This window comes from Falco cherrug, chromosome 13 (assembly GCF_023634085.1).
Source record: "Falco cherrug isolate bFalChe1 chromosome 13, bFalChe1.pri, whole genome shotgun sequence".
In the NCBI taxonomy this organism is placed as follows: domain Eukaryota; kingdom Metazoa; phylum Chordata; class Aves; order Falconiformes; family Falconidae; genus Falco; species Falco cherrug.
In genome coordinates this window covers 28,444,615-28,472,516 of record NC_073709.1, presented here as the reverse complement: position 1 = coordinate 28,472,516, position 27,902 = coordinate 28,444,615, and the positions used below count along the sequence as shown (strand labels likewise).

Sequence of the window (27,902 nt, the reverse complement as noted above, 5' to 3'; positions counted from 1 at the left end):
CGCTTCATTGAATTGACTACTTCCACATGCACACAATTTGTGTAGGTATCTTGCTCATTTAAATCCTCCTTCAGGCATACTGCAAGGATAAAGTATTCTCTATAATTGTTAAATTTGCATTAAAGTGGAGAAAGTAACAATCAAAATAAACCCTTTTTCTTGCTACTATACTTAAAATTTTAAATGATGAAACAAAACCTGATACATTAAGATTGTTTATTTTAAATGGTATTCTGAAACTTGTGGTTATATACAAATTTTCCAACTATGAAGCTTAAGATCGCGTGGTGACTGTCTTCACAAAATAAGGCTGCTCAGTCAATCCTATCAGAGCTGATTCCATTGAAGTTTGATTATTCAGAGTAAAGAATGGCTTCAAGAAGGTTGTAATCCACGAAGGCACCAACACCAACACCAAAGGAGGTAGGCCTTCCTACATAAAAAGCTAATCAAGGGTCCCCTTAGTTACCATGTGGTATTTGTTGAATTTCAGAGCATCACCAGCAAGGAAAGATCTGAGTGAAACAGTCATTGTGGAATGACCTTTATACTGCACTCAAAATCTGGAGACAGGTACCCACTGCAGAGGCTTTTCCATGCCAGTCATACTTGCTGTGTTTTATTCCTCAATCAACTGGGGCAGTTAAGGGGGGAAAAAAAAAAGAAAGAAAAAAAAAAAAAAAAAGAGACAGATTTGGTTTTTTAGGGATAATTAATAGGCGTGATCAGGATTTATGATAACACTGAAACTTCAGTTTAGATACTAGACGTGGGGATGGAGTGAAATGTTTCACCCCACAGCCAACAGACAGAAACTTTTCATTTCTCTGAACTGACATGGAAGGCAGATGAGCTACTGCCTCCTCTCACGTTCCCCCAATATTAAAGGTAGAGATACGCTTCATAAGTTTAATAAACAGATAACTAAAAATACAGTTTAGTAACATTTCCCATAAAAATCTTACCAATAGCACAGTACTGAAATCTGTGCAACAAAATCAAAATGACAGGAAGGAATATTTACGATACTGTATTGTACCAAAATTGCAGGATCAGAAATTTCTAAAGTGCAAAGTTGGCCATATTCTACACAGATACAGGGGTCTGTTTTCTTGCTTCTAGTATGAACCATCACCATCATTACGGATGCACCACATATCCATGCTGAACATTTAAATGACCAAATGTCATCCTTAGGTTGACAGGCAGAACTCTTCTACCGAATCCAGTGGGATGCAAACATCAGCATCTAAGGGCCAAATTTAGTCCCTCAGTTGCAGGAGTGTCATATGCTGGATGGAGATTAACTACTGTAAACCCAGGAATACAAAACATGGAGAAAGTGTATTTAAATACATGGAGGGAGGTATTTAAATAGAAATCTTACAAAGAGCTTAATGGTTCGTTTTACAGTAGCTGAAAGACAATCACTACATTTTTAAAAGGACAAAATGGAGGGCCCAGCACTCCACATTTTATTTAGCTGCAGTTTTGTCCTAGTTCAATCTGGGCACAAATTTTTAAAGACTATTTACACCAACCAGATTTGCAGGTTTAGCCATGAGCACCTCTAAAACCAGAGAGAGGCCACAAAAACAGGCTCTTGCAGCGTCAAGTGTATTAAAAAGTCACCATTCAAAATACCTCATTCTTAAAAATTACTAAAGGGCATCATAATAGAAGGAGAATGGCTGCTAGGTTTCCAGATTAACTGAAATTCCCAGTCAATTCACCCATATTCTTAAGCATACTGGACAGTTAATCTACATATTATTTACAATAATTCTTGCTACTACCCAACAAAACCAAAAGAGAAAACTGCTCGTTGACTCACAGCTCTCTACACTTTGCAAACTAAACAATCTCCAGTTTCTTATTTTGGCAAAACTATCCAATATTTGCCATTGGATTTTAACTACAAGTGAAAAAAGTTTGTCTTGAAAAGCAACACGTTAAGTGAATTAGTTTGTTCCATTAGTCTATTTTTAAACTACTACATCATATTTACTGAAACAGCTATGGCATAAGAGGTTACATAGCTAAGCTTAAGTAATGCCATAATCTGACACAATCCACTTGGTTATGCCCCAAAACTATTTACAGTGAACTTGATTCAAACAAACTACTTGGTTCAAAAAGTGTCCAAAGAATTCCAAGTCCATAAAATAATCTTTCCTATGAAGTTGTTTGGGAATGATTTAGTCATGATCTGTTAATTTTAAGATATTCATATACTGAGATACACCCATGGGCAAAAGCCTCATTGGAAATGAATCCCAGGACCTACAGATGCGTTAGCAAACAAGGGTAAGTCTGTGCCACAGTGTGGAGCAGATGGAAGGGGAAATGAAGGGAGGAGGGCAAATGAAATCTAGTCTGCATAGAAAGATAATTAATTAGGTTGAGACATGTATGTATCAACACATGCAGGCATCTGAAAAACAATGAGTAACTAAAAAAATCCTGATTATGGAACCGAGTTAACTACAGCTTGATCCTTAAAGGGGGCTAAGCAAACATAGATGACTACAGCTGTAGTATGTTTTCAGAATTAAAAGCTGTATACGCAAAGTAGCACCACGCTCCACTAACAAAACCTAAGCTGGTCTTTTAACCATGCAAGTAGTCTAAGAAGTCAGCTGTTCAAGTTATGAACAGATCCGAGTAACTCTTCATAAAACCTACCCCAGGCCCCTGTGCACCATCAGAAAAAATGGACCAATTTTAGATATAACTTCTTCTTGATACTCATTATCCTCTACCCACCTAAGCTCTTGCAGAACAGAAGCTTCTTCCAAAGCAATCCAGCTGATTTTAGACTTATTATTGTGTGCAGAACTGACTGAAAGAAAAATCCATCACTGGAAGCAATGAGTTCTGCAGTTGACTCACTAAGCATTGAGAGCCTCTTTGCCTTTTGCAGCAACAAACTTTGTAGTTTGGTCCAGTATCTCAGGAAGTCTTGAGTCTCCTGTTAAACTCCTCAACAGCTTTTCTTCCACAGGCCATCAAGGAACTACACACCTGCCCTCTAAGCTAAGTTACCCTAAAGTCCCATGAAAGATTTCAAACAGAAGCACTGAATTACACCACAGTGGAAGATGAACCAATCCAAACAGTACAAAGAGAGGAATGCGTTTACAGTGTACGACATGGTAAGCGCATATCCCATCATGTTTTGTTGAAATGGGAACATTTTCAGGCTGTTCAGTTTCTTTCTTGGGTGAAGTACAGCAACTGGTAGCCAGAGACTGCAAAGCCCTCGCGCTTCAACACATGCAGCATATTCTTTTGCATTTGCAGCAAATCAGAAAGCTATGTTGCTTTTGACTTGGGTGTTATTGCAGTGCTCAGCACTAAAGAACATTATCACATTTTCCACAGCAGGCAGAAATGGAAGAAGCAAGTTCTACAAAATACTCTTACTCAGTCTTGACTGGGCTTGCCTTTGGCAAGTTCTCTTCATAAGGAGCTGGTTTCAGTGCAATACTGCAGAAGCTGAGAAACAGCATTGGTTATATATGGCATAAAGGAAATCTAGAGCTTGGTTTCCCAGTTGTGTCATCAGCTCATCTTTCCTCCCTCTTCTAACAGCTTCTTATAGACCAGATGCAAACATGGCATCTTAATTACGATTCCATTACCTTATGCATGACAGCTTCATGAATTCTACTGCCAGGAGACTGACTGTCTGCAGCTTTCAAACTTACCAAATCTTTCAAGATTCAAAAACTCTTAATGAATGACACTGTGATGCATCATTTTTAAGCATTTTCGTATTACTTGCTGCATCACTTTCACATACAATTTGATCCTAAAGGATTTTAATTAAAGGACAGACAAGCTAAAGTACCTTAATACAAATTCTGATACAAGAACCCTAACCTATATAGGAAAGGACGGAGGCTAATCATTTCAGAAGAATACAAATTGTGCTCTGGTTATGCAGAACTTAAGGTTTTCCAGGTTCTGTGAAAGTCCTGTGAAACAGCATAGGGGTGTTACAAACCAAACCCAGATTTTCTTCGCTCGCTACAGTTAAGTGAATCGGAACACAACAGGGTGTTAAGCCTGAATGACATAACTTGAATAAATATAACCATTTATGCAAACTTTTGTTTGCAGAATTTGGCATTATATAGCGTATAATTTAATGGAAAAATCCTCAAGTGTTACAATCATGATACTTTCTTTGCTATTTGTGGGCAGAAAGTAAGCCCACAAAAAAAAAGTATCTCTAGAGGCACAACAGAAACATTTAAGTCCACTCATTCTATGATATCCTACTAAAACAAAGACATATAAATAAACTCCTAGAAATCCACCACATTCTCAAGCAAGATAGATGCATACTAACAAAAGTAAATTAAATGAGTCTTCTAAATTAAAAAAGAAGAATCAGAAAAAGGGAGATCAGAACTAAAGCCCCAGAATCCAATTAATACAGTTTCAAAGTGAATTCAAAGCACCTATGGCACTTAAGAAATCTGGCATCCACTGTCTTTTTGAGGCTTTATATCTGGTTCCTTCAGAGGTTTTACTTCTTCATCTGGTTTTGGTTTAGCCTGCAAAAAAGAAGAAAAAAAAACCCTAAATACCACAAGTAAAAACCACTGTGTCTGCACAGTATTTATGCACAGCTAACTTTACATATTCTAATCTAATAGTCCCCTCTCTTCAAGGCTGAAGGCCTTGAGCATGCCTCAAGTGAGGGGAAAAAGCCAAGTATTCTCTATTTCAGCATCCTAAATGAATACTTTTCTAAAAAATAATCGTTCTATACCATTCACTCCTGTAACATTTCAGCACCTTATACACATTAAAGAATTTCCCCCTATTCAGGACTTGGAAAAAAAAAAAAAAAGACTGTTAATTTCCAGATGCTGGCAGTGTGGCAGAGAGGTTAAATGACTTTCCTCCTGGCACAGCAGAAATGTGAGTTTGGGTGGTAGCCTTGTGTCTACATCCTGCATTGAGCTGGGGAACATTACAGAAGAGCAAAATAGTAACTGTATTATACACAGAATAAAGTTAACTGGAAAGAACAATATATAAGATGATCTTACAGTGTCATCCTTTGGCCTCTTGGTGAGATCAAATGCTGCAAGTGTTTCAGGAGTCCAGTGTGCGTTCAAGGAAGGAAATTCAAAAGGAACAGGCTCTACTAAGCCATAGTTTGCTTTCAGTTCTAGCTGGGGAGCCTCTGTTGGCACCTTCTGAAAATAGCTGTAATAGAATACAGAAATATATTTAAAACACAACATACTATCTCTGCAAGTCTTGTTTGCAATTCTAAAGAAAAACAGTCTGGGTTTTTACAGTGGCAAACACGGCTGCTCGCTTCCATTTCATTAAGGCACTGTCCAACATGCATTCTGTCACCAAGAGTCACAAGAACAAAAGCAATTCCTTCCTGATATCACTCATTCCCTAGCTAGGTGGGGTTTTTCCTACTTGACAACCGTTATTCCCAGGGCTTAGATGAGAAGAGCACCTTTTGTCCAAAAAGACCTTCAAAATCCAAGCAAGGATTTAAAATACTTCCCAAGGAAGATGAAGAGGACAGTTCTTTTCCTAAATCAGTCTTAATGTGCCACAGTGCAGAATAGCAATGACACCGCAACGCCTGAGGAGGGTATAAATCTACCCTTGGCAAACCAACAAGAGCTGGAAACTGACAAATACTGACACACACTACCTTACTTCCTGTGCTGCAGCAGAGCTCTGGGGCAGGCACATCTCCCAAAACAGTCACTGGTTATCTGGTTTCTCTTTCAAAGTTTGTTTCTAGAGGGGCATGGATTTGTTGAAATCCCTTGTCCGCTGTTGTAAGTTACAACAACCGTTATTGGAACCAAAGCAGAGTAAATAATTTTTTTTCCTATTTGCAATTCAGCTTGATGTACTTGACAAGCCTTTTTTTTTCGTCAATTTCCCTACTATGCAGGTCTTTAAATACCATCAAAAGGGAAATAACAAACCTATTGTGAAATGCTAAATCATAAGAGGAGGGGAGAAAGAAATGAGCAAAAGAATTCTAAAGCCAAACTAATCTTGCTATTTTAAACTGCTTCCAAACTCTGTTTTGGAAGGGGCATTAGCTAACAGAAAGCCCTATTCACAATATTAATTATGCTTAGACCAGTAAAGCTCCTAGGACCCTAAGCGTATTCTTCACTGAAGGCATGACTGTGTTTTGACTTCCCTGCTATTAAAGTAGAACTAGCTACCAGTCTTCTCCATTTCCCCTCTCTTGTCTTTTGCCTGCTAGATCCCAGCAGCTGGGAAGAGGGCATTAGAGCAACAGAGCAACCTCTGCAGGACTTTCTCTTGTGCAGAAGGAAAGGAAACAAAATGGCTGTGGAATGAAGGAAGAAAACTGCTTAACCTCTCCAGCAGGTCAGTCCGGCCTACCCTGCTGAACTGGCACAGAACACAGAGGGGGTGATGGCACAGACCCATAGCAAATATGCTAAAAGAAAATTCCAGAATTACAAATTTATCTCTAAGTTACATGCCATGCCCTAAAAGAATATAAGAACTGGAGAGTAAAATTTACTATCCCGTCTTGAAATAAAGGCAAATGAGGTAATAACAGTTCATATAGAATACTGTACCAACCATGAATTACTTACATGAATCCATTCTCTCTCTGGCATTTTTCTAGTGTGTTCTTAATCAAACTTCCTAATTTCCTAAAGAAGAGATGTCCAGAAGGTTTGGCAGTAGTCCCGGGGCCTTTGGTTTCTCCGTATTCTTTGCACAGTGCTTCAGCCTTGGCAAAAACTTTGTAAGAAAGAAATGTAATAAAAATCATTTACATGACTCCATTAAATCACAGTTCTGATCTACAGTGCTTCAGTTTTAGGAGGTACCAGAATCCATTCAGGCTTCTTGCTTCTTAGAAACAAAAATGAACTAGCTCAAAGGCTGCACTTCCAGCCAAGATTTACTGCTTCCAAAAGTGACTAGGAACAGGAAAAAAAAACAAAAACCCAAAGCGAAGCTTTTTGGGTAGGAAGATGCAGGAAAGCATTTTTACGTGTGGGGTAAAATGCAACAACGAGCCCAAGAACTGTGCCACATAGTAGGGACAAAGAAAGGGTGTAAAGGTGTCCAGGCACAGCTGATGCCCCAAAATAAACCACACTTAATACGGAGTAGGAAAAGAAGCACTCTTCTCTGAACAGCAGGCACAGTAAAAGACACAGTATTTGTTTTACTGCAAGTAATTCAACTTAGTTTGTTCGTAACAAATTATTTTTATTCTTAAAATTAATATTAAAAGTTTCTGATTTGATGATCTGAGCATTTTTTTATACACTGTGGTAAAGTTAAGCAGTGCAGGCTGTTAAGGTAGTGATAGCTTTGAAGAGAGAAGGATGGGCAGAAGACCCTGAACTACTCAACTTTGCTTAATCTACCTTTCAAATTAATAAAAAGGAAATAAATGACTGAAACTTGTTTAAAAACAAACACAGTCTAGATTTAATACTTAACGTAAGACAGAGGAACTTCCAAAACAGAAAAGGCTGCAGTAGCTTAACAAACAGAACAGAAGACCTGATGTCCAGACAATTGGTTTTTATACTGTATTGCAGGCAGTTCAAAGCCAGTCTTTAACAGGCTGGGAAGTGAAGATGAAATTTTATGCAGCACTGTTATGAAAGACAGTGTTTGGTGAGACAAAAGAAGAATATACTGTCTCTATTCAAAAGCGTGTTGGATTTTCAGCAAGTGACAGGTAAAATCTTAAGTTTATATGAGACCAAATAAACACAATACAGCAAAACAAAACAGGCATGCCATCATCACACCCTGTAATCCAGCCTCAATCGCACTTACATTTTTCTGATTCCTGCAGAGATCTGATTGCTTCCCCACATTTATCACTTGCCAGTAAAGTCTGACCATGGTAACAGTATGCCTAATGGGAGAAGAAATCATTACCAACATCACTGGGCAACTCCTGCACCAATTCACTTCTGCTCTTCTTTACATCAGAGTTGCATCTGTGAAGCTGCCATTCCCTGTAGGTAGCTGACAATTTGGCAATGCAAATCAAAGTAGCATTCACTGGACAATGCAGTTCAACATAAACCACCATGAGTTACGTATGAAGCAAGCTGTCTCGAGCCTAGCAAAGAGTATTTTTGAGCTTTATGAATGCTGTTTTACCAACAGCACTAGCATGTAGTCCAGCTCAAACCTCTCTCTCTCACTGTATCAATGCGCAGTGTTAAGCCCCATCACAGAAAGAGGATGAACCTGGTCAAGTTTACAAAGCAAAGTATCTAAAGCTACCTGAATATCCAAAAAACAAATCTGCAACAAAAATCACTGAATCCAGAAGAGATGAGGTGTTCTGCTGCTTGAGATACTTTGCCATAGTCTGAACAACTTTTCCACCCCAAAAAGTCCCATTCCTTCACACTTATGCTTGAAGATAGTAGTGCATTCCAGTGAGAACTGAACTGCCTCTTTTCTATTATCAGTTGTTGTTGAGTTAAAATACTAAATACCATAGGTAAAGGAACAATCCCACGAACTAATGTCTACCTTGCATACCTTCCTACAATGTCTGTTCTCACAATATAGCAACGTTACCTAAATCTACCATTGCCCATATTACACACCCACACCCCCCCAAAAAAAAAGTACCACCACAGGTCTGACGCTCCCTTATCTCTCAAACTTGCTAATAAAGCAAGCAGCTTTTAGCTACAGATTTAACCTAAGAGAAAGACAATTCTGTTAACTGCTTAGTTTGGGATTTTTTTACAGTATGAACGAGTCAGATTACAGGCTGTGGCAGGTTACAAAAAATACACAGCAAATTAAGCAGCTGATGATCCCAAGAGCGCCACTGCAGTTGCTAAGAGATCAGTCATGCAAAAAGGGACACCGCCTGGAATGGTACCTAAAATTACTTAACGCAGGTTCATTCAGGGCATTCAAAAAGATGACCAGCTTTGAATTATGCCTAGAATCAGACCGAGATGCAGATAACTGATGACAATTATTATGCTCAACCTGAATTTTTCCACTTCACGATATGCAATCGCGATAAAATTCCATGCTGCAGTAATTTCACTTGGTTCAAACAAAACCACTTTGAATGCCACTGACACTCCACAGTCTCTCTTCACAGCATGGAAAGCAAGTCAAGGCAATACTTAGACCCTCATTCCCTACACAGTCCTTAGGCAACATTAAAAACTGTGACTGCTGTCAACTGAAGTACTTACATAGGCCATGTAGAAACAGGTCTTCAAGTTTAAGTACTTCCTCCATTTACCTGCATAGGTTGGATCCAAACTGGATAATGTCTGATCTATGAACACATATGTAAAGTTATTCTTTAAGACATTTCCAGAAAGAAAAATCACATGCACATTCAAAACCCAGAATTCCTAAACTTAGCAATAGATCGTAACTATGAAGTAGCCAGAAACAAGTGACATAAATTACTCCTGCAAAGGCACACAGAAACTATAAGAAAATATAAAAATATATTGTTTATTGAGCTATCATGCAGTTGTCTCTAGAATCTCTGAAACTGCTGTCCACTAAGTTTGAAAGGCTAATTCTCGTAAGTATTTTTAGGCAGTAGTTCAAAATTTGTTCCTTGTTTAATTTCAATTAGTGACCTGTAAAAGCCTACGTATGTTACAATATTCCATCTCTTATATTGACTCCCATAGTTTTGCACTTCTCTCACTTGCCTCAGTAAGCTCACAGATCAGTTTACTCACCTGGATGTACATAATTAACCTGCTGCACACTTTACGGTCCCCATCATAATCTGCTGCCCAAAGGCAGCTGAAACACACTCTGTTTACATCAAGCTATTTGTTTGCTGCTATTACATATTCTCAAGACATGAAGACTGTCTTCTCTCTCCCCTAACATTGCTTACCATTAGCTACATAAAAAGATTCCCACAAAACCAAAAGGCCTTATCAAAAATATATGTTAGACTGATAACTGAAGCCTTAGGTGTGCTAAATAGAAGATAAATCTACAAAGCATATCCACCGAAAAAGTGTTAATATGGCAATTGACAAGCGGGTGAAGTACATCTGCTGGCAAGAATGCATAAACCAGGTCACTAAGGATACAAAACTTACCAGCTTTTTGGTAGAAGTTAGCTGTTTCATAAGCAAGAGCAGCTATTAGTCCTGGATTGTGTTTCAGCTCAATAGCCCGAGCAATTGTCACTGAAAAAAAATTCCACGCCACAGTATTAAAGTTTAATTGAAAACGTCACATCAAATCAGCAGAGTCATTTAGCATTTTAAAACCCTTGCATGAGCAGAAAACAAGTATTGTGCACTCAAGTAAACTGCAGAATAAAGACAGATTGTTTCTTGGATAGAATAATTCCAAATTAATAGAAAAGCTGAAGGAGAGCTGAAGACTAGCTAGTAAATAGAAGCTGCAAATATTTTAAAGTAACTGGGAATTTATGTTAGGCAAGCATGGCGGTGAAGAGACTGCATGAAAGGAAAAAAGAAGAGGGGGCAAATGTCACACACAAAGTGGCAACATTTGTAATATCAGACTGATTTTTGGCATTTTTCTCCTATAATTGTAACTTCAGTTTCTTTAAAAGCAACCCACCCCACGAAGCCACAGTACTTCAAGAGAAGAAAAAAAAATGGCATTGCTGCCAAGCAGACTTCACAAGACGTCAAAGTAACCCGCAAAGACTCATTTCCCATCCCCAACAAATGTGCACTTGAAGATACCTTCTTGGGCTTCAGCTTGGCACTGTATGATGTAAGAATCTATAAGTCGAGCTTCTAAATCTCTTCCCTTTTCCACAGGTGTAATCAATTTTGGAATGTGACTTTCCTAAGTACAAAGCACGTGTCAAAGTCAGTTTAGGCTTAATACCGTTGCTGCCCGTGCAAAGCAAGTCTCTTATTCCCAAATGGAAGGGACGCTGAGTGAAGGTCCCAAGACGGCTGGCTGCACTGTTGCATGTGCTACTGGGCGGACAGACACATTACTCTTCCACTGCCATTAGGAAAGAGTAGTAGGGGCTGAGTGCTAGCACAACATAGTAATACCCATTTTTTTCCTGTATCATTCAAATAGTCTGAGGTATTTTATTCTGTAACCTCTCAGAAAAGCAAAGGCTTTTCTAAAACAAAAAGTCAAGTATTTGGAGACAACTTAAAGAACAGACAGCAAAGACAGTTCTTCTAACCTTCAAGTGTTTAAAAATCCCAGCTGCTACCTTCAGGCTTCTGTGAACGTCTTTTGCTTCATCTTCTGTTATACTAAGAATACAGAACAAATCAATGAAATTTTAGTTAGAATGGACCCCTAGGTGTCATGTAGTCCCACCTCCTGCTTTGGAGGAGGACTATCAACAACAGTAGGTCAGGTCAGTTATGGCTTTGTCTAGATGAATTTTGAATTCTTCAGGAATGGACAGTCCGCTAACTCTCTAAGTAACCTGTCCCACTGCTGTACTACCTTCATGGTAAAGAAGTTTCTTACAGTGTCGAATCATTAAATAATCGAATAGAACTCACTTGAAAAAAGAAATGTAACATCTTTTAATGACTTTGAAGTAAAAGGCAACCTCAGTGTTAAAAGCCAAAGCTTTAGAAATCTGTAGGGCTCAAACTCTGCAGAGCTCCGATTTTGAGAATCTTGATTTTGTACCTGGACATTTACAGCAGAATAGATGAAAGGGTTTATTCACAACTGACGCTTTCTCTGTACCACAGTGACATGGCACTTTGTTCACAGATGCAAGAAGGGACTAAAGTGCACTTGGCCATTACGTAAATGAAAGCCAACTGCCTCCTTGAACTCCTACTGTCTCGACTGGACATGCGCTACAGCAGTCAAAACTCAGAACCTGCTACATTTTTTTGGTGGAATATTGCTGCAATGGAATTACTAAGAAAAGAAAAACACTTACTCTTCTTTTCCAGCAAGTCTTGATGCGTATTTCGTGTACCACAGAGCTACATTAAATCCCATGGAAACCAGTTCAAACACTGCATCCTGCTGGGCACTGAAGACAGACAAAAACCCCCCAAACAAACCCCCAGACAATTTTAATGCTTTCCACTTTGATCTGACAAAACCTTTCTGCTGATAGGTCACATAGTGTAAGCCAACATTTCTCTCTATAAAACACTTTTCATTTAAGAAGTCAATAATTTCCAATTCAGAACCTTCTACTTGCTGAACTGCCTAAAAGAAACTTCAATTTTTACTTATTCCCTTTAAGAGCTCATAATTATAATTTCCTGCATTCAGATGCCTACACTTCCCATTTGGGAGCTTTTATTTTAAAACAGTAACTTGAGATTTGTTTAGCTTTGGGTGTGGCTGACATTTTTCCATCCTTTTTTTTTTTTTTTTTTAATTGCACATTTGGTGGAAAGCCTTGCTCTGGAATGTCTACTTTAAAGTTGTAGCTGCTAAGTTAATAAGTCAGAGTCCATTACATCTCCCTCAAATGAATGTTATTGCAAGTATTTATGTAACTGCAGTCAAATGGCATGTGCAAATAGCAGGAAATTTCAGAAGCTAAAAATATGGTCTCTGAAAAGAGTGAACTTGCAATCACAAGCTCAGTATAACTTAGGCACTAGTAAACTTTAAAAAGGAAGGTGCAGGAGTGGGAAGAATAATGTTGGCACAAGTACAAGTGTTTACAATCATGAGAAAATTAGAAGAGTCCTAACCAACAGATTGTCTTCCAAGGGGAATAAAAGCTTTGAGGAAGTGGAGGACTTCCAGATAAAGTTTGACAAATTTATAAGCATGGCTGTACAATGCAACTACCTACAACAGCAAGAGGCTACTGAATAATCCAAAAGGTTACAGATCAATATTCCTACTTAAAACTGAACCTTTATTTGTTTGTACCAGGAGTACATGTACTACAAACTTCAGAGGACATGAACAGAATCAGACCTTCAGCAACCTTTGTATGTCAAAAAACTCAGAAGATACTGGTCTGTCAATATTGCCAAATGAAAAAACTGTAGTAATCTATGTTAACATAGTCAGTTCACCAACACACTCAAGCTTCTTCTTTGTACTGCTCTAGCCATCTGCAGATATAGTTTGTAGATCAACTAAGACACAATGGATCCTTCCACCATTATCATGCGTTATCCCACCTTTAGAGAAAGGCAACACACACTTCAGAACACCTAATACAGTACAGCAATTACCAAAATGCAAAGGATCAGATTCTTGGAAACTACTATGTGTTGAATATTTTGCTGTATTTCCAAGTTTTCCTTCACACCTGTGCTGGCACATGTGCACATACATAACAGACCAGCAGAAAACAGCTGCACACCCTGTAACCATAAAAGCTTACGTACCTTGGAACTTGTCCCTGTAATGTGTCTGTCCACTTGAAATTCTGAATGTATCTCAACTTGCATTCTTGGGAAGAGTCATCCAGTGAAAGGATAAAACCTACAGAATAATTAAAAAAATTGTACTGATAAGCAATCTCAAAATAACAAACAGAAATGAGTAATGAAGGAATGGGGATCAATGAGAATACAGATACAGATAAAGGAATGTTTCTTGCTGTACCACTCAAAAATCTGTGTTACTTCCTGAGGGTTTTATTTCTCAGTATCTTGAGAACAAGATGTGCAAAAAACCCCAAACTGGCTACTACAAGAAACTCTCAGCCCAGAAGGTTACCAGCTCAACCCTGTGAGTCTTGACTGATGCAGGAAAACCGTGCAGATGACTGCATGTTCCATACGGTGACTAGATGGGAGTTGGACTGACCCAGGTACAGGATGGCTGAGGCTGCTTGGGGTGAGTGAGCAATTATGCCTGCCACCATAGCAGCAGTTGGGAAATTCCAGGAAAAGCTGCCTGGTCAACAAGGAGAGCAAAAAGTGCTTGTAAGCATGGACTCACCTACCTATCATCTCTTTTGTCTCCTGGGCTACAAGAAATTGGTTCTTTATGTCCAGCAGCCCAGAAAGCAGCACTCAGTGGGATGATGCTCATGCTACAGGATGTTCAAATCCTAGCATATGCAGGCCCAAGGAATTTTTTAGGGAGAAGTACGACAGGCCTTGGTCTGATCAGGTCATACAAGACTCACAACAGCAGCTATTGGGGCTATAGCTCTATGTCCTGTCACATGTTTCTATAGACAGAAAATACTTGTTCTTTTCACATGCAGAACACTTTAGCGACCAAGCATGATGCTTTCCTGAAAAAACTCCCCAAACCTTGTCTGCAGCAACACAGACTGTGACCTTACCTTTATCTAGAATGTCATATTAGCTTACACCCTCCCAGGGACTGAGAGATCTAATGCAACCTGAGCTGCTTCACTTCCCAGAGAGTGAAAGATAGTTTCCATTAATCAACTGATTCCTGAAAACTCAGTCCTAAGAAACTTGTCTGAGCACCTGACTGCAAAGACAGAGTATCAAAACATTGGCAGGAGGAAGGTTTTGGGAATATATCTTCATAGGTGGTCATCTACCAAAAATGTAGATACTATGCTAATGAGGACCAACGTATACACCTCAGACAAGCAGCAGTAGAAGTCTAAACTTGCAACAAGTCTACTATCTAGCATTGGACAAACCAGAAGTTTACACTGAAGAGCGACTCCTATCAAGTAACTAATAGACTCAATTTATACTTAAGGAGCAATTCACTACAACCTGAGAGACAAATAAACATTTTCTCCTTCAGAAGGAAGAAGAATGAAGTTAAGAGCAAGAAAACAGGGCTGCCAATGCTTAGTACTGGCAGGGTCACAAAGGACACTGAAATTTTTAGAAAGGGCCTGGCAAGTACCCACAACTGGTATCAGGCACAGAACCCTGTAGGATACGCTCCTTCCCGAGAAGTGCAAAGCTTCTTTACAGAAGATTAGCACAGTATACATTCTGAAAAGTATCATTAAAACTCAAATTATGCACCTCTTGATGTATCAGCAGTATTGCTAAAAAATGTTCCTACCTTGCAAGAGTGAGAAGTACAAGTCAGTTGCATTCTTCATCATTTCTGGATTACAACTTGAGTCTGTAAACAGCTCCAATAGCCGTGTTCGATATAACCTCAAATCACTGTACAGAGGGAAAAGTAAAACAGAAAAAACAAACCTAAGAAATTCTACCCAAAAACACACTGTTAAGAAGAGTACCCACCCGTGTATACCACCACCCTTCTGGCTAAGAAAGCAAAGCTAAGCATTCACTTTAGCTATTTGAAGGCAAGGAAAGGTACTTTATGAGGAAGATGCCAACAAACCGAGAAAAATCTTCCCTTCCCCATACGACTGACTCTTTAGATTAAGTGCAATCCATTTTGGACTGACCGCAATGGATAACCAGTACCCATTATCACTCTATTGTTCTAACACAAAGTAAAATAACGATGCCTTTATCTACAAGGGGTTGGGTGCAGAGAGAGGGAAGGGAAGTAATAAGCAGCAACATTCTTCAACATTAGAATGGGATGAGCATCTGAAGAGATAAGAATAGATTTGCAAAATAAGCTGAGATCTCTTTTCATTATATTCCTATCCACAATACGACATTCATGCCTTATGCACTTATGGAAATTATTTTCAGTAATCTTTTGTGGAAGAATGCAGTGTCATCAGAAAGACAATGAAATGTTTCGGGTTTTGCCTCTGCATAATTATAATAGGCCCTGCTATACACTCAGAGACTTGAAAACTGGATAATTCATTCTTTGTAACTAAATGTTCAGTGTTATCAGTGTCTTATTGTCTCCCAGCCTACATGTTTCTAGTCATCTTCAGAACAAAAATTGAAGAGTAACCATTACTTTCAAGGATGTTGTCCAAACTGTGAGAGACAGAGTGAAATTAATAACAAGCACACTTACTTGCAAATTTTTGCTGCAGCTGGAGTGGTAGCTACCCCATAAAAATTAAACGAAACGGGAGCTGTAGCCTTCAAAGGGTTACGATGAAACCAGTGGGTCATTTTCTTTCTGTAGTGTTCTCTATGCCAAATCTGAAGTGTGGAAAGAAACGAATAGCTACAGGAACAGGTACAACTGAGATGCTACACATGTCATGCTCCTAAGCTGATAAAAACATATTCTAAATGGAAACAACTAGGAAAGAAAGAAATCTGCAAAATCATATATAATTGCACAGAAGATTTTTTTTTTTCTATTTGAAACACTACGCTTCCATCTCCCTTGCCATCATCATCCATGCGCTTAGTCTGAGAATTTCACTGTCTTGAAATACATATGCTTTCTGAGGGAACTATTTTAATTTGGGCAAAAAGCTATAACCTACTTTGCTCTATATTACTGCATACTTTCTTACTCAGACCCCACCCTGTTCGTTACCTCCTGCAGAAGGCTGACTATTTCCCATGTGATTTACAGGTGTATTTCGATTCACTGGGATCATTATATTGTGCCACCATGGATATAGCTGAAGCTGCAGTTACACGGTAACCCTTGCTGAAAACAAAGATTATTTATAATCGTGCAGCGGACCTGGAAGTTTGGTAGAGTGGCCCTAAAACAGACGACCTTTTTATCTTTCACCTGCGTTTCAGCAAATGTATATAACATAGGCAACCCAACGAGCTTTCAACAGTGGTGGACAGCACACAACAGGCACACGATGGAACAAGGGAGTTCCGCGCTGGATAAAAAGAGAAATCGCTTCACCATGAGGACGGTGGAACTGTGGCACAAGTTGCCCACAGAGCCTGTGTGCTTGCCACCCTCGGTGGCCTTCGGCTCACTGGGCGACGCCGAGAGCCCCCGGCCCAGCCCGGGCTGGCCTCGGAGCCCCGAGGCCTCCGTCGCCTCACGGTCCCCGCTGACGGTCTCAGCCCCTCGCTGTAAACGCTGCACTTTGCTGGGGAAACGCAGAAACGCCAAGCAGCGACCCCCTGCCACCGTCCGGGCCTTCCGGACCCGGCGGGCGACTCGCTTACCGTGTCAGCACCTATCGCGACACCTGCACCCACCTGCGCCGCGGAGAGGGGCTGTCACAGGGCTCAGGCGCACGCAAGCCGGGGCACAGTCTGACAGCCGAACAAGGGACCCCCCGCGTCCGAGCCGCTTTTGCTCCCGGGGCGGCTGGCCCGGCGGGGGCCTGCCCGGTGCCGACGGCCTCAGGCCCGCGCCGCCGCCTCGCCACAGCCACGGCCACGGCCGCCGCCCCCGGCCCGGCCCCGCCGCTGTGTCACGCGCCCGCCGCCGCAGGCAGCGCCAGCCGCCCGCCGATGGCATCGTCCCGCGCGGTACGGCGAGCCGACCGCATCGATCCCGCCGGTTATCCCCGCTCCGCGCCGGCTGCCCCAGGCCGCCAGAGCCAGCCCTGCGGCCGGGGTCCCCCCACCCCGGGACTGCCGCCGGAGGCGCGGCCAGGCCCCGCGAGCCCTCCCCCGGTTGGGAGCCCTCAACGCCGCAAACGGAGGCGGGAGAGTGAGGCACCGGCCCTCCCGGACGGGTGACCCGCCGGCAGCGTCGCTTACCCGGGGGAGCCTGATGCCGGCAGCGGAGGGAGGAGCGGAGCGGTCCCCGCCCGGGCGCCGCGCCGAGCCCCAGCCGGGAGGGCGGACGCCTGCGAGGCCACGTGACCGCCGCCATGACGGGGTCCGAGGCGGAAGCGCCGCGGGCTCCCCGCCCCGCCTCGGTAGCCATGGCGCGGGCGGGCGCGGCCGGCGCAGCCAACCTCGCTGGGCGGCGCTGGCGGGAGGCGCTCGCCGCGTTTGGTTGTCGCGGCGGCTGGGCTGGGCTGGGCTGGGCCGGGCCGGGCTGGGCTGGGCCGGGCTGGGCTGGCGGCGGCGCGGGGCTGGCGGGAGCGGCTGCCCGGCGCGGTGCCCCGGCCCGGGGTGAGCATGCTGCCCTAGCGCTGGGGCTATGTCGGAGGCGGCCCGGAGCCTCCTGCAGCGCTGGGGCGCCAGCTTCAGGAAGGGCACCGACTTCGACTCCTGGGGGCAGCTGGTGGAAGCGATCGACGAGTACCAGATGTGAGTGCGGGGGCGGCCGGCTCCCGCCGCTGCCCCGCCGGTCCCCGGCACGGCCGCGGTGCCCCGAGCGAGGGCCCGGGGGCAGGCGGCGGCCCTGGGGCGGGGCGGGGCAGGGGGCCCCCGGTGGGCCTAGGCCGCGGCCCCCCTCACCCCCCAGGCCCCGCCGGCGGGTCCCCTGGCGTTGCACGAGGTGCGGGGCCGCGGGTCGGGGCGTCCCCTGAGGCGAGGTGGGGCGGGGGGGTCGCCGGGAGCCGCCCCGCCGAGACCGCGGGTCGGTGACGGGCGCTGGGCCGGGCACGGTCCCCCCCGGCGTGGGGCGAGGCGGAGCCGGTGGTGTGGAGCCTCCGGGCCCCCAGGCGCGAGCCGTGGGGGCGGCTGGCTAGGGGGGCACCGGTGGCCCGGGGTGCCCCCATGGTCGCCCAGGCTCCCGGGCACGGTGCTGAGGGTGGAGGGGTGTCCCGGCTGAGGCAAATGGGCTGCTAGAGCATCACCCTTGCCTGACACAACCCATCGGGGTGCAAAGTGGCCCACGGCACGCCTGTGTGTTCCGCTTCTGGTGAAACAGTGTGGAGTGGGGGAGCGGGGAACCTGGCAGCCCCGGGTAGGTGGGCTTGTGCCGGGGTGGACCACGCTGTCCGTGAATCCTTTGGTGTTGGAGGAGTGTTGGTACTGTGGGTGGTGGGCTTGGAAACACACCGGGCCGGGTAGCTTTAGTCAAAGGCTCGCCTCGGCTACTCTGTTCACCATGAAGATGGAAGTTATTTCCTTGGGATCTCAGTATTGCAGGCTAAATTTCTTAAGGTGAATTTTCTGGAAGAAGCCCAAATGGTTTGGGCTTGTTCCCCAAGAGGAAGTAAAGCAGAAGACGTGTTCTCTGAGAGATCGTCTAGTGTTGTTCAGGACTCTTCAGGTTAGGGGATGGGCTGTGACCATGCTGGCTACCAGTTCAGTTGCCATTCAGAGTAACTAGCCTGCTGGCTGCGTACAGCATGGTCATGAGATGCTATAATCTCATCACTTCATTCACTCACCAGGCAGGATGATGCAAGTTCGGTTATTTGCACTTTTGCTGATGGCCTTCAGAGTAGGTAAACTGTTACTACAAACTTTGGCACAGGGATGAGAAGAAGTTTTCTACCAGATCTGTATCTCGGAAGAAAAAAAAAAAGAAAACAATCATCAGAAAATAAAAGAAGATATTTTAAATGTCTGCCCTTATGTGGGCATCTACAAGGAGTCCAGTAGGATCTAATGCTTTAAACCATCTTGACAGTCTCGGCAATCAATTTCATGTAACGATGTTTCTTCAGAATAAGAAGTCTTCAGGCTTCCCATTCTGACTTCGCTTTCATTGAGAAAAGATCACTAAACATTCACAAACAGTCCAGTTTGAGAGTTGAAGCATAACTTTTGATCCCTTCATCCCAGCATCACTTGTGCGTGACAAGAAATGAGGTGATCTCCATGCCCTTGCTTTATTCTGGCTTTGGAGCACCGTGGTGTCTTTGTAAGAAAGCTCTCTTGGATGGTAGCATGGTAAGCTGCTCTTACAAGCTTATCAGCGAGTTTCTACTGAATAGTCTTCAGTAGATGAACTCTCTGGTTCCAGGAGGGAGAAAAAAGGGGAGAGAAGATCACAGGATTACAGGGAGATGTTTCCTAGGGAGGAGCAGAACCTTTTCAGTGCGTGTGTCTGCTTCTTGAAGATACAGCAGGTAAACTAATAACAATTTCAGTCTATAGGGTAGAAATTGCAAATAAGCAGCACAGGGCAAGATACCTACCTGTAGCTCTGGAGAGACGTGATGGCATGGCTTTGTGCTATTGCCTTCCCAAATGGCAACCTGCGATGGGATGAACAAATGTGGTGCTGCAGTTGGCCACATGCTGCTGACGTCGGCGAGGTCTGTATGGATCAGCATAGGGAGGCTGGAGAGATTTAATGGGTTTAATGGCTGTTGGTGTAAAACAAAGTTATTTGCCTCCTGTGTCCTGGGTGACCTAGGTCTGCTCAGGGCTTTATGTTACTCCTGGAAGTGCAGGAAGCTTGGTGCAAAGATTGGCCCTTGTTCATTCAGGTGCTTACTTGCACAGGAGCCCTCTGAGCTGGCTGCAGTACCTTCCCTGTTGAATGTTCCCATTTGTGGAACTTGGTTTGATCCAGCTTGGAGCAAGTTTCCAGTGGGATGTTAGATGCATTTATTTAGATTAGCGTGGGGTTTTTTGCATTAGTGACAAATGGAAAGAGGGTTGTATTACTGATGCTTGCAGAAATGTTAATACTATGATGCTGCCTGTTGTGGGTGGCATGTTGCTGCTATGGTGATATGTTTTCTTAAACAATGACTTTTAAATGCCCTTTCTATAAGTCCTATGTATCATACAGGGGGGTGGTAGGTAAGAAGAAGACAGGGTTCAAGTGTGTTTGTGCTTCTTGTCTTTTCTCAGCCACCATGTTTCACCCTTTATGAAAGGGGACAAGCCACTGAGTTGTGCCGTTACCTTGTCCTGTTTGGTTGTTTTTTCACTGGTGCTAGTTAAAAACTACAGTGGCCTTAATCCTTGTGTTTTTTTGACAGCTTATTTTTTGGAAAAGCAAAGAAATAATTGAGTTCTGTTTTTTTGTTTCTGACAGTCTCTGACAAAGGCTTTGATGGTAATCTGCTTTGGTATATGGATCTTCGTGTATGTATTTTAACTTGCGCTCCCCCCAGAAAAACCCCACAACACACAGGCTAACGCCCACTGGAATGGTGGTGAGAAGCTGAATCCCTTCAAACAACGCAAACTTGAGAAGTTCCCGATGGAATTGTATTGCAATGCCCCCAATACTATTGCTGTTCCTGGGTTTTCCCCTCGATTCCCGGTCTACCATCCTTCTCTGCTTTTTTGTTTAATATTTACAGGGAATAGCAACAATTGCCCAGAGGTTTTGCTTGTTTAATGTTCTTCCTCCCCAGACGGAAACCGTAACTCTTCCCATAGCTTCCCTCTCCAGCTTCCTTTCGCTTTCTGGAGCTGTTTGCTTACTGTTACTTTCCAAACCCCTTGGTACTCCTGTCTCCGTGGTGACAAGGGGTGGTGTCTCTGCACTGCATGTGATGCTGACAGGCGCAAATGTGAGCTGATACACCCCGGCAGCCTGGGCCAAGCCACCCTGCGCCTGGCTTCCAGCGCTGGGAGAGCCTGTGGCCATCACCTAGGGTGCCTGCACCCGTGTCTCCTGGCAATCCGACTTGCCTCAAACTCTCCCTGTGAAATGAGTGTGGGCTTGTACCACAGCGGGTGGTTTGTTGTTATAAAGTAAGGGGATGGGGAGAGGAAAAAAGGTTAGTGCTTATGAAAGGGGCTGTTGGCTAGAAGGACCTTCTTACCTGTTCTCCTTTCGTGACATGTTATATATGTAGTCTTTCCTGCCTGATGTAGTTGCGTATTTTGTCCGTCTTGTCTATTTTGTTAAGTATGGCCTACCATGGTTATAGAAATCTTTGTTTAAAAACCCAAACCAACCAAACAAAAACTATTTGGAGCAGCAGTTTGCGAATCTTTTGGCTGACATATATTCTGGAGACTAGAGTCTGTGTGTGTTTCTGTTGTGTTCCCACTCCATAATTTTCTTTCCCCCCCAATCCAGATTAGCAAGGCATCTACAAAAAGAGGCACAGTCTCAGCACAACAACTCAGAATTCACAGAAGATCAGAAGGTGAGTGTTGCTGTTTGCTCAGTCAAGGCGCTTGACTTGTAGATGTCGATGGGTGTTATGTGGGCTTTTTTATCTTGCAGACCAGAGCCTTATGAGACCTTTTTTCCTCCCTCAATATAATCAAACAGACATGGAACCCAGCGTGGCTAAAACCATTGGTGTCATTAGATGTGATAGATGCTCTTCTGTGTAATATTGAATGTCATGCATGCTGTCCCGAGTCCTTTGTAACCTCGGTGTTTCTGGTTTTGGGTCACCTTTTGATAACTTGCTTATACAATGTTAGCACGATTTATGTTGCGAAGTCTGAATACAAAATGTCTTGAACTGCAGACACCAAGGATCTGTGAGGAGGATGTTAGTTTAACATGTAGCACCTGACTGGGAAGGGTCCTGGCAGAATACTCCCTACTAGTGTCTTAGAACATTATTTATTTATAATCCTTTGAAATATTGAAATCACTTTACTCCTCCCTCCCTACCCTCAGTTGAAAAGGCTGTTTCTTGTCTCAGCATGATACTAATGCAATTCTGTGACAGGATTTAAGAGGAAAATACTAGCTGAGTTCGCATACGCTCAAGCATTTTCAGCAAAACAAAATCTTTTGAGATTTGAGGCTCTGCTAAGTTTTCATGTCTTGTATGAAGGCATGGTTTTCTTAGGAATACCAAATAAGAAAACCCCAGTATTTCCGGATTTGCAAGTCATAAGATCACTTGGTTGAGCAATGATGTTGCCTGACAACTGACATTTGCTAGCCCAGAATCTCACCTATGGTAAAAGGATGCTAGAGTAACAGGATCTGTGTTTGGAAATGTTGGTCCTGAAAGCAGGTCCTGGTTCCAGAATTTGGAGGTGAACTTGATGTATTTAAAGAAATTCCTTACAAAGGAATATACGTGTTACATAGAGGCTGACAGGGCTTTAGCTGTTTCCTCAACATGTACCAATAAGAAAAGCAACGAGCTTGTCTTCCATGTTCCGTTTACCTTCTGCAAAGAAGAAAGTAAGGCTTGTGATCATCTTAAACCAGATCACAATCTTGGAGAAGGATTTGGTCCACCTTTCCTGAACTGAAGTCTTGGGAACCTCGCTAATGTTGGGCAGCTGTTTACTCCTTGATTGCTTCTCTCTATCCCTCGCTGGTAGCACTCTCCATCGTTCTCAGCTAGAGAGAATCCCATCTTTACTGAGTGTTTCCCCTCTGTGGATACTTTTGAAAATACGGTTACTTCATGAAGGCAAAGCTGTTAATCTCACTTCTGGAGACATCATCTCCTGTGAGTATGGGAACCAGAACCACACAGGGCTTTGCTTCCAGATGTTCCCTGAATCTTGTAGAAAGGACCTTGGACCAGATTGTGGGAGCGAGTGAGGTCAGCCATGAGGGAAGGCCTGGGGGGCTCAGGAAGAAGAGATAACTGACCTCAGATGTTAGATGTGCAACTGCAATCATGTCTTAAGGCAACAGTCTTCTGAAAATAAAAAGGCTGCTTTGAATCCTTGCAGGGTGTTACCTGTTTCTAAAGCTGATATAACTTGCAGAAGAGGTTGACATTTATATAACTTGCTTTTTTTGTGCAGATCAGTAAGGGGCTGATGCACTGAAACTTTGAGCCTGGCTATCAAATGGTGGTACCTATGTCGTTAACCACATACACAGCTGAATTCCCCAACATTTTGTTGAGAACATTCTCTTTCCCTTCTCTACCGTGGGAAGTGCTAGTCACAACAAAAAGTTTTGACATTGCTTTGAAAGAACTGAAAAGTCTGTACAGCAAAACTTTTTACCCTGATGTTAAGCTCCTCGCTGTTCTGGTCTTCCCTATTTCTGCAGGACCTCAGCCAGTATAATCTAGTGATCGTGACCAATTACTGTCATCCCTGGTATCATTTAGTTGGCATGTAGGAATAGAGTTTAGCACAGTTCTGGGTTTTCAAGCAGCTTGGTTAAATGGAAGCGTATCTTCTTTCTTGCCACCCTTCAAAAAAATCTGCATAGCAAACCAGCGACTTTTGTTCAGCTAAGTTCCTGCCAATGCATCCACCAGCATGCTATTTCCTCCTGGTTCTGGAAAGTCTCTTCCCCTAACATCTTGTCTTTCTGAGGTTCTGTATGTCATGTAAGAGCCACCTCTATTTTTCTGAATGTAGAAGAGTATGTAAACTTCAGGGTTTGCTTACCTGGTATTACTGGCCAAGGCTGTGCACAGAATTTCACAGACTGGACAAGGCAAGGCTGTGAAGCTAATTATGATTCTCAGTTGCTTGACCTACCCTCATTGCAGTCTTTGTGTAGATTTACAGTTAGCTGTTTTCCAGAGGACGATACACACTGCTGAGAATTACTGTGAGGCTGTCATTGTTCTTTACTTGACATACTCTGTGGGGAAGATGGATTTCTGCAGCAATTCCTCTGTACCAAGGGAAAACTACTAGCTTCACAGCTACAGGGAAAGGACAAGGCTAGGTTCAAATCCTCAGCCCCATCTGTTTGTATAAATTTTTACCATGTTTGGGTTTATTTCATGCATCACAGGTGGTGTTACAGTGCAGATATGGCCACACCATAATTGATGGTGTGTTACTGGCTAATGTAATCATGCAATCTGTTAATCTAACAACACTTGACAGATACTACCAATTTTTTCCTAGGCATACTGTAAGCCAGTTACAATTTATCTTATAATAGATGTATTGTTTATGGGAAGAATTCAGACTTTCAAATATTCATATGTTGCCTTCTTGCTCTTGATCTGAAGAGTCTGTTTTGAAACGCTGTATGCTACTTCCCTTGATAGAGCAGACTAGTTTCCAGAATTTGCTGTTTGTTCCTGTATTTTTAGCTTCCTGGGGGCTGTTGTCTTATATCTACTGCTGGACATAATTCTGGAGTTTTAGTCCTTGCAGAGGGCTCTGTCTTAACTTGGATAATTGGCAGTGCTGGTATCTTCATTAGTGATTGTGAATTTAGTTGGCTAATTTTCTAATACAGATAAATACTGTAAACAATAAATCATTGTGTTTAAAGCTAGTCACCCTGCAACAGTTTTAAGGAGGCTGTGCAACAATTTCATCACCTAGAAGCTGTGTGTATGGAATATTGACAGATACAGTTACTGGTGGTTTTACCCCAGTCTTAACATCTGCATCCTACTGTTCTTTATTTTACCTTCACTCTTTTAAAAAAATAATAAAAAAATCCCATCTTCATTCATGATCAGCCACTGTGTTTTGCTACATGAATTGTTCCAGTTAGGTTTGGCTAGGATTGTCAGCTTGCCTCCAGCTATACTTACTCTCACCCTGTTCTCTGTGCAATAAGTTTGACCTTTAAAGCACTTTTCTAACCGCAGTTGTTGATTCTCATGTAACTGTTTTTGTGCTAGGCTGGGTTTTCTTCAGTATTAGAAAATCACGCTTTTTTATGCAGTGGTAACTTGCTGAAATAAGAGCACTGTTGAACAGTCTTAGCATGATTCATTAAAACTACTGGTCTCTTAACAGCCTAGACCTCTCTTTAAAGCCAAACTGTGCTCTGGCTCTGTATTTATGCAAACATCTTCGACTGCATTACAGTTAGCACAGTCATTACTCACACAACTACACTGAAGAAACCTTGACTACGAGATCAACTGACACTTTCCCTTTCTAATCACAAGTTTACATAAAACTGAATTTTAACTGTTTTAAACTAGCAAAGTTAATTATGGCTTCAGTTTTTCTGATGAGATGTAGAATGTTTTCCATGCTGCAAAAAGGAGCCTTTGCATGGGGTAGTTGTAGCTGAAAATGATAGCAGTGTTTAGCTGCATTTTTAACTTTTGGGTTGGGTGTGGTCCCTTAAAAAAATAGTTATGAATAATGCCTGCTGGGAGCTTGCCATATTTCAATAGATTCCATATAAAACCTATTCTTTACTATTTTAGGACTCCCAAACTCTCTTCAATTAATCTGTTTCTAGAGCTGTTATTGCCCTTCAGCCCCCAGGAGCCAGAGAACACGCATTTTGTATTGCTGTTTTTTTCTGTTAGGAGGTACCTAGGTCGGGCAGTTTTAGGAACACACGGTTACAGATCTGTAGGGAACAGGGGCGTTGCTGAGCTTATCGGTGAATTGTCAAAGGAGATGGGGGTTGAGCAGCGCTTCTTCAGACCTCGTGTACAGTGTGGCATAGTGCGCCGCATGTGAGAGCGGGAGGGGAGGAGCCACGTGGAAATCTGTTTACATGTTCTGGTTCTGTGGTGGGGCACGGAGACTGTGTGTTGGCACCCTGTGAACTTGTAGCCCTCTTCCTGTGGTGCAGCCTGAGGGTTCTGGTCTAGCATGGAACAGGCATGCTCTTTGCTCAGCAGTCAACACCCAAGCCGTTGGAACAGCTGGGTTTTTGCAAATGTTAGAGCTGTGGTCAAGCCCCGGAGATTTCCCCTTCCTTCCCTAGGGAACCTCTGGATTCTTTTCTTTTACCCATTACTTCACACCTTCCTCTTTGGGATTTTGCCTTTGCAAATGTATCTTTCCAGAGGTTATCAAATATAAAAAGGAATTCCTTTTGTTACACTACAGCTGATTAGATGGGTGTAGTGCATCCTCACCCTAGGGACTGAGAATCTGCTTCTGTATTGCTGCCTACTGTCCTCCCATCCAGCCTGAAAGTACGTATAAATCCACAACACCTGTGTGTGGAGTGTGGGTCTGAAAGTGTCAAAATGAGCCCAGGACTGTATGTACTTTTTTTCAAAAATCTGTATTTTTCTAAGCTGTGCTGGAGATCCAGCTATGGATCTTTGTTATGTAGCAGAATGTATTGTGGGGACATAGAAGCTTGTTGACTCAACCTAGACTACAAAATGAACCTCCACAGAAATGGAGCTGTAATATTTTTATTCTGCTATGTTGCATGCAAGCATATGGTCATGTTGCTTTATATTTAAATTCCCAAACAGCCCATTTCTGCACATGCTGCATCCTAGGTGGAGAAGACAGCGTGTCTTGTGCTAATACACATCCCTCACCATTTTCCTGAAGGGTGCCCAAAAGAACTAAATTTTTTGTAAGATCTCCATACAATGTACAGTATGTTTTTATATATAATATGAATAAATACATATTTTTTCATATATCTTTTCCATATATTCACATCTTTAATACATATATGAAAATATAAACTATGAGAACGTAAAGTCTGAGCTAATGCCATGTTGTAACGGAGTGTTTAAGACGAGAGGAGATACGAGTTGGGGAGAAATGGCTTTGAAAGCTTTGATGAGCCTATAGTGACAGATGAAAATCAGGTATCTGAGGTTTTTACACACTCCAGCTGTTGGCTCTGCCCTTGAGGTATTGATGTCTGATCTGCTTTATGATTCAGCTCCTGAATTCTTTCAACTTTTCAGTGTGGCATAAGATGAACGGCAACTGGAGCCGCTTAGCTTTTAGTCCAGCCTGTTGAAACTCGTGGTGGCCCAGGAGCTGATCGAGGAGAAGTTGTGACATCCTTTTGCAGGAGAGTTAGGGCAGGTGATGGGGAAGGTAGCTGTGAAAGCGTGCCTAGTTTGTATCTGCTGCTACAAACTTCTTGGAGCCCTAAAATGTAACTGTCCTTTAAAGGGGAGTTTTGGCTTTTGGCTGATACCATATAGCTTGCCAGATGCCCATACTCTTGAAGCTCTTTGATGCTAGAGTTGTGCTCTAGGAGATCTTTTCCTCCCCTTGCATCCAGCCTGGGGGGGAACTGTTTTTATACTGCCTGATTTAAAAGGAGAAAATGAGTTGCAGGTGCATATTTCAACTTTAATCTTCCTTCTGGGGGAAAATTTAATTTGAAAATAAACTGCTTTTCTTTGTAGCTTCATTGTTGCTGTTTTTCTCGCCCTATAAATGTTCCACAGAGCATCTTAAATTATATTTGGCCCTTATCTCTGCAGATAACCTTCGTTTTTCTTCACTAAAACCTTTTAGTTAATGAACAAACCTGTGATGGTCAGGCAAGGTAAAATATAGCGTGCAGTTGTGTCTACTTGATGTCAGTTAGGGAAGTCTTCACTTCTCCTTTCAGCTAGTAGTAACAGAAACAAATGAAACTGTTGCTGGAGCTTCTTATTTTGTGAGACATAAAAGCCTAAGTAGCACTGTCTTCAAAGGAAGACTGCTAGCAATGGGCTATTTCGAAGCCCTTCCCTCCTTTCTGCA

At 42.8% G+C, this 27,902-nt stretch overlaps 2 protein-coding genes across 8 annotated transcripts in view; one reads left to right on the top strand and one right to left on the bottom strand.

Moving 5' to 3' along the window:
- Positions 1-202: 202 nt before the first annotated feature.
- On the bottom strand, positions 203-17,629 carry BROX (BRO1 domain and CAAX motif containing). 4 transcript variants are annotated; one of them, XM_055725559.1, is made up of 14 exons: positions 17,508-17,629; positions 15,886-16,016; positions 14,992-15,098; positions 13,368-13,464; positions 11,942-12,037; positions 11,216-11,288; positions 10,752-10,857; positions 10,131-10,220; positions 9,249-9,334; positions 7,846-7,927; positions 6,636-6,786; positions 5,067-5,226; positions 4,470-4,565; positions 203-634 (listed from the first exon to the last, which is right to left on the bottom strand). In XM_055725559.1, exons 2-13 carry the CDS (start codon positions 15,984-15,986, stop codon positions 4,479-4,481), a joined length of 1,236 nt encoding a protein of 411 aa, XP_055581534.1. In that variant the 5' UTR covers positions 15,987-16,016; positions 17,508-17,629; the 3' UTR covers positions 203-634; positions 4,470-4,478. The 4 variants fall into 4 exon arrangements, with proteins under 4 accessions (XP_055581534.1, XP_055581531.1, XP_055581532.1 ...); XM_055725556.1 differs by lacking the exon at positions 17,508-17,629 and adding an exon at positions 16,965-17,284 and having other exon boundaries at positions 203-4,565; XM_055725557.1 differs by lacking the exon at positions 17,508-17,629 and adding an exon at positions 16,998-17,283 and having other exon boundaries at positions 203-4,565.
- Positions 17,630-17,771: 142 nt separating this feature from the next.
- The window catches only part of AIDA (axin interactor, dorsalization associated), a 28,456-nt gene continuing 18,325 nt past the window's right edge, over positions 17,772-27,902 (top strand). For all 4 annotated transcript variants that reach the window (XM_055725562.1, XM_055725561.1, XM_055725563.1 and 1 more), the window contains exons 1-2: positions 17,772-18,005; positions 21,640-21,709. In XM_055725562.1, coding sequence (XP_055581537.1) covers positions 17,896-18,005; positions 21,640-21,709 — 180 coding nt within the window. In that variant the 5' untranslated portion in view covers positions 17,772-17,895. The remainder of the gene's footprint in view (positions 18,006-21,639; positions 21,710-27,902) is intronic.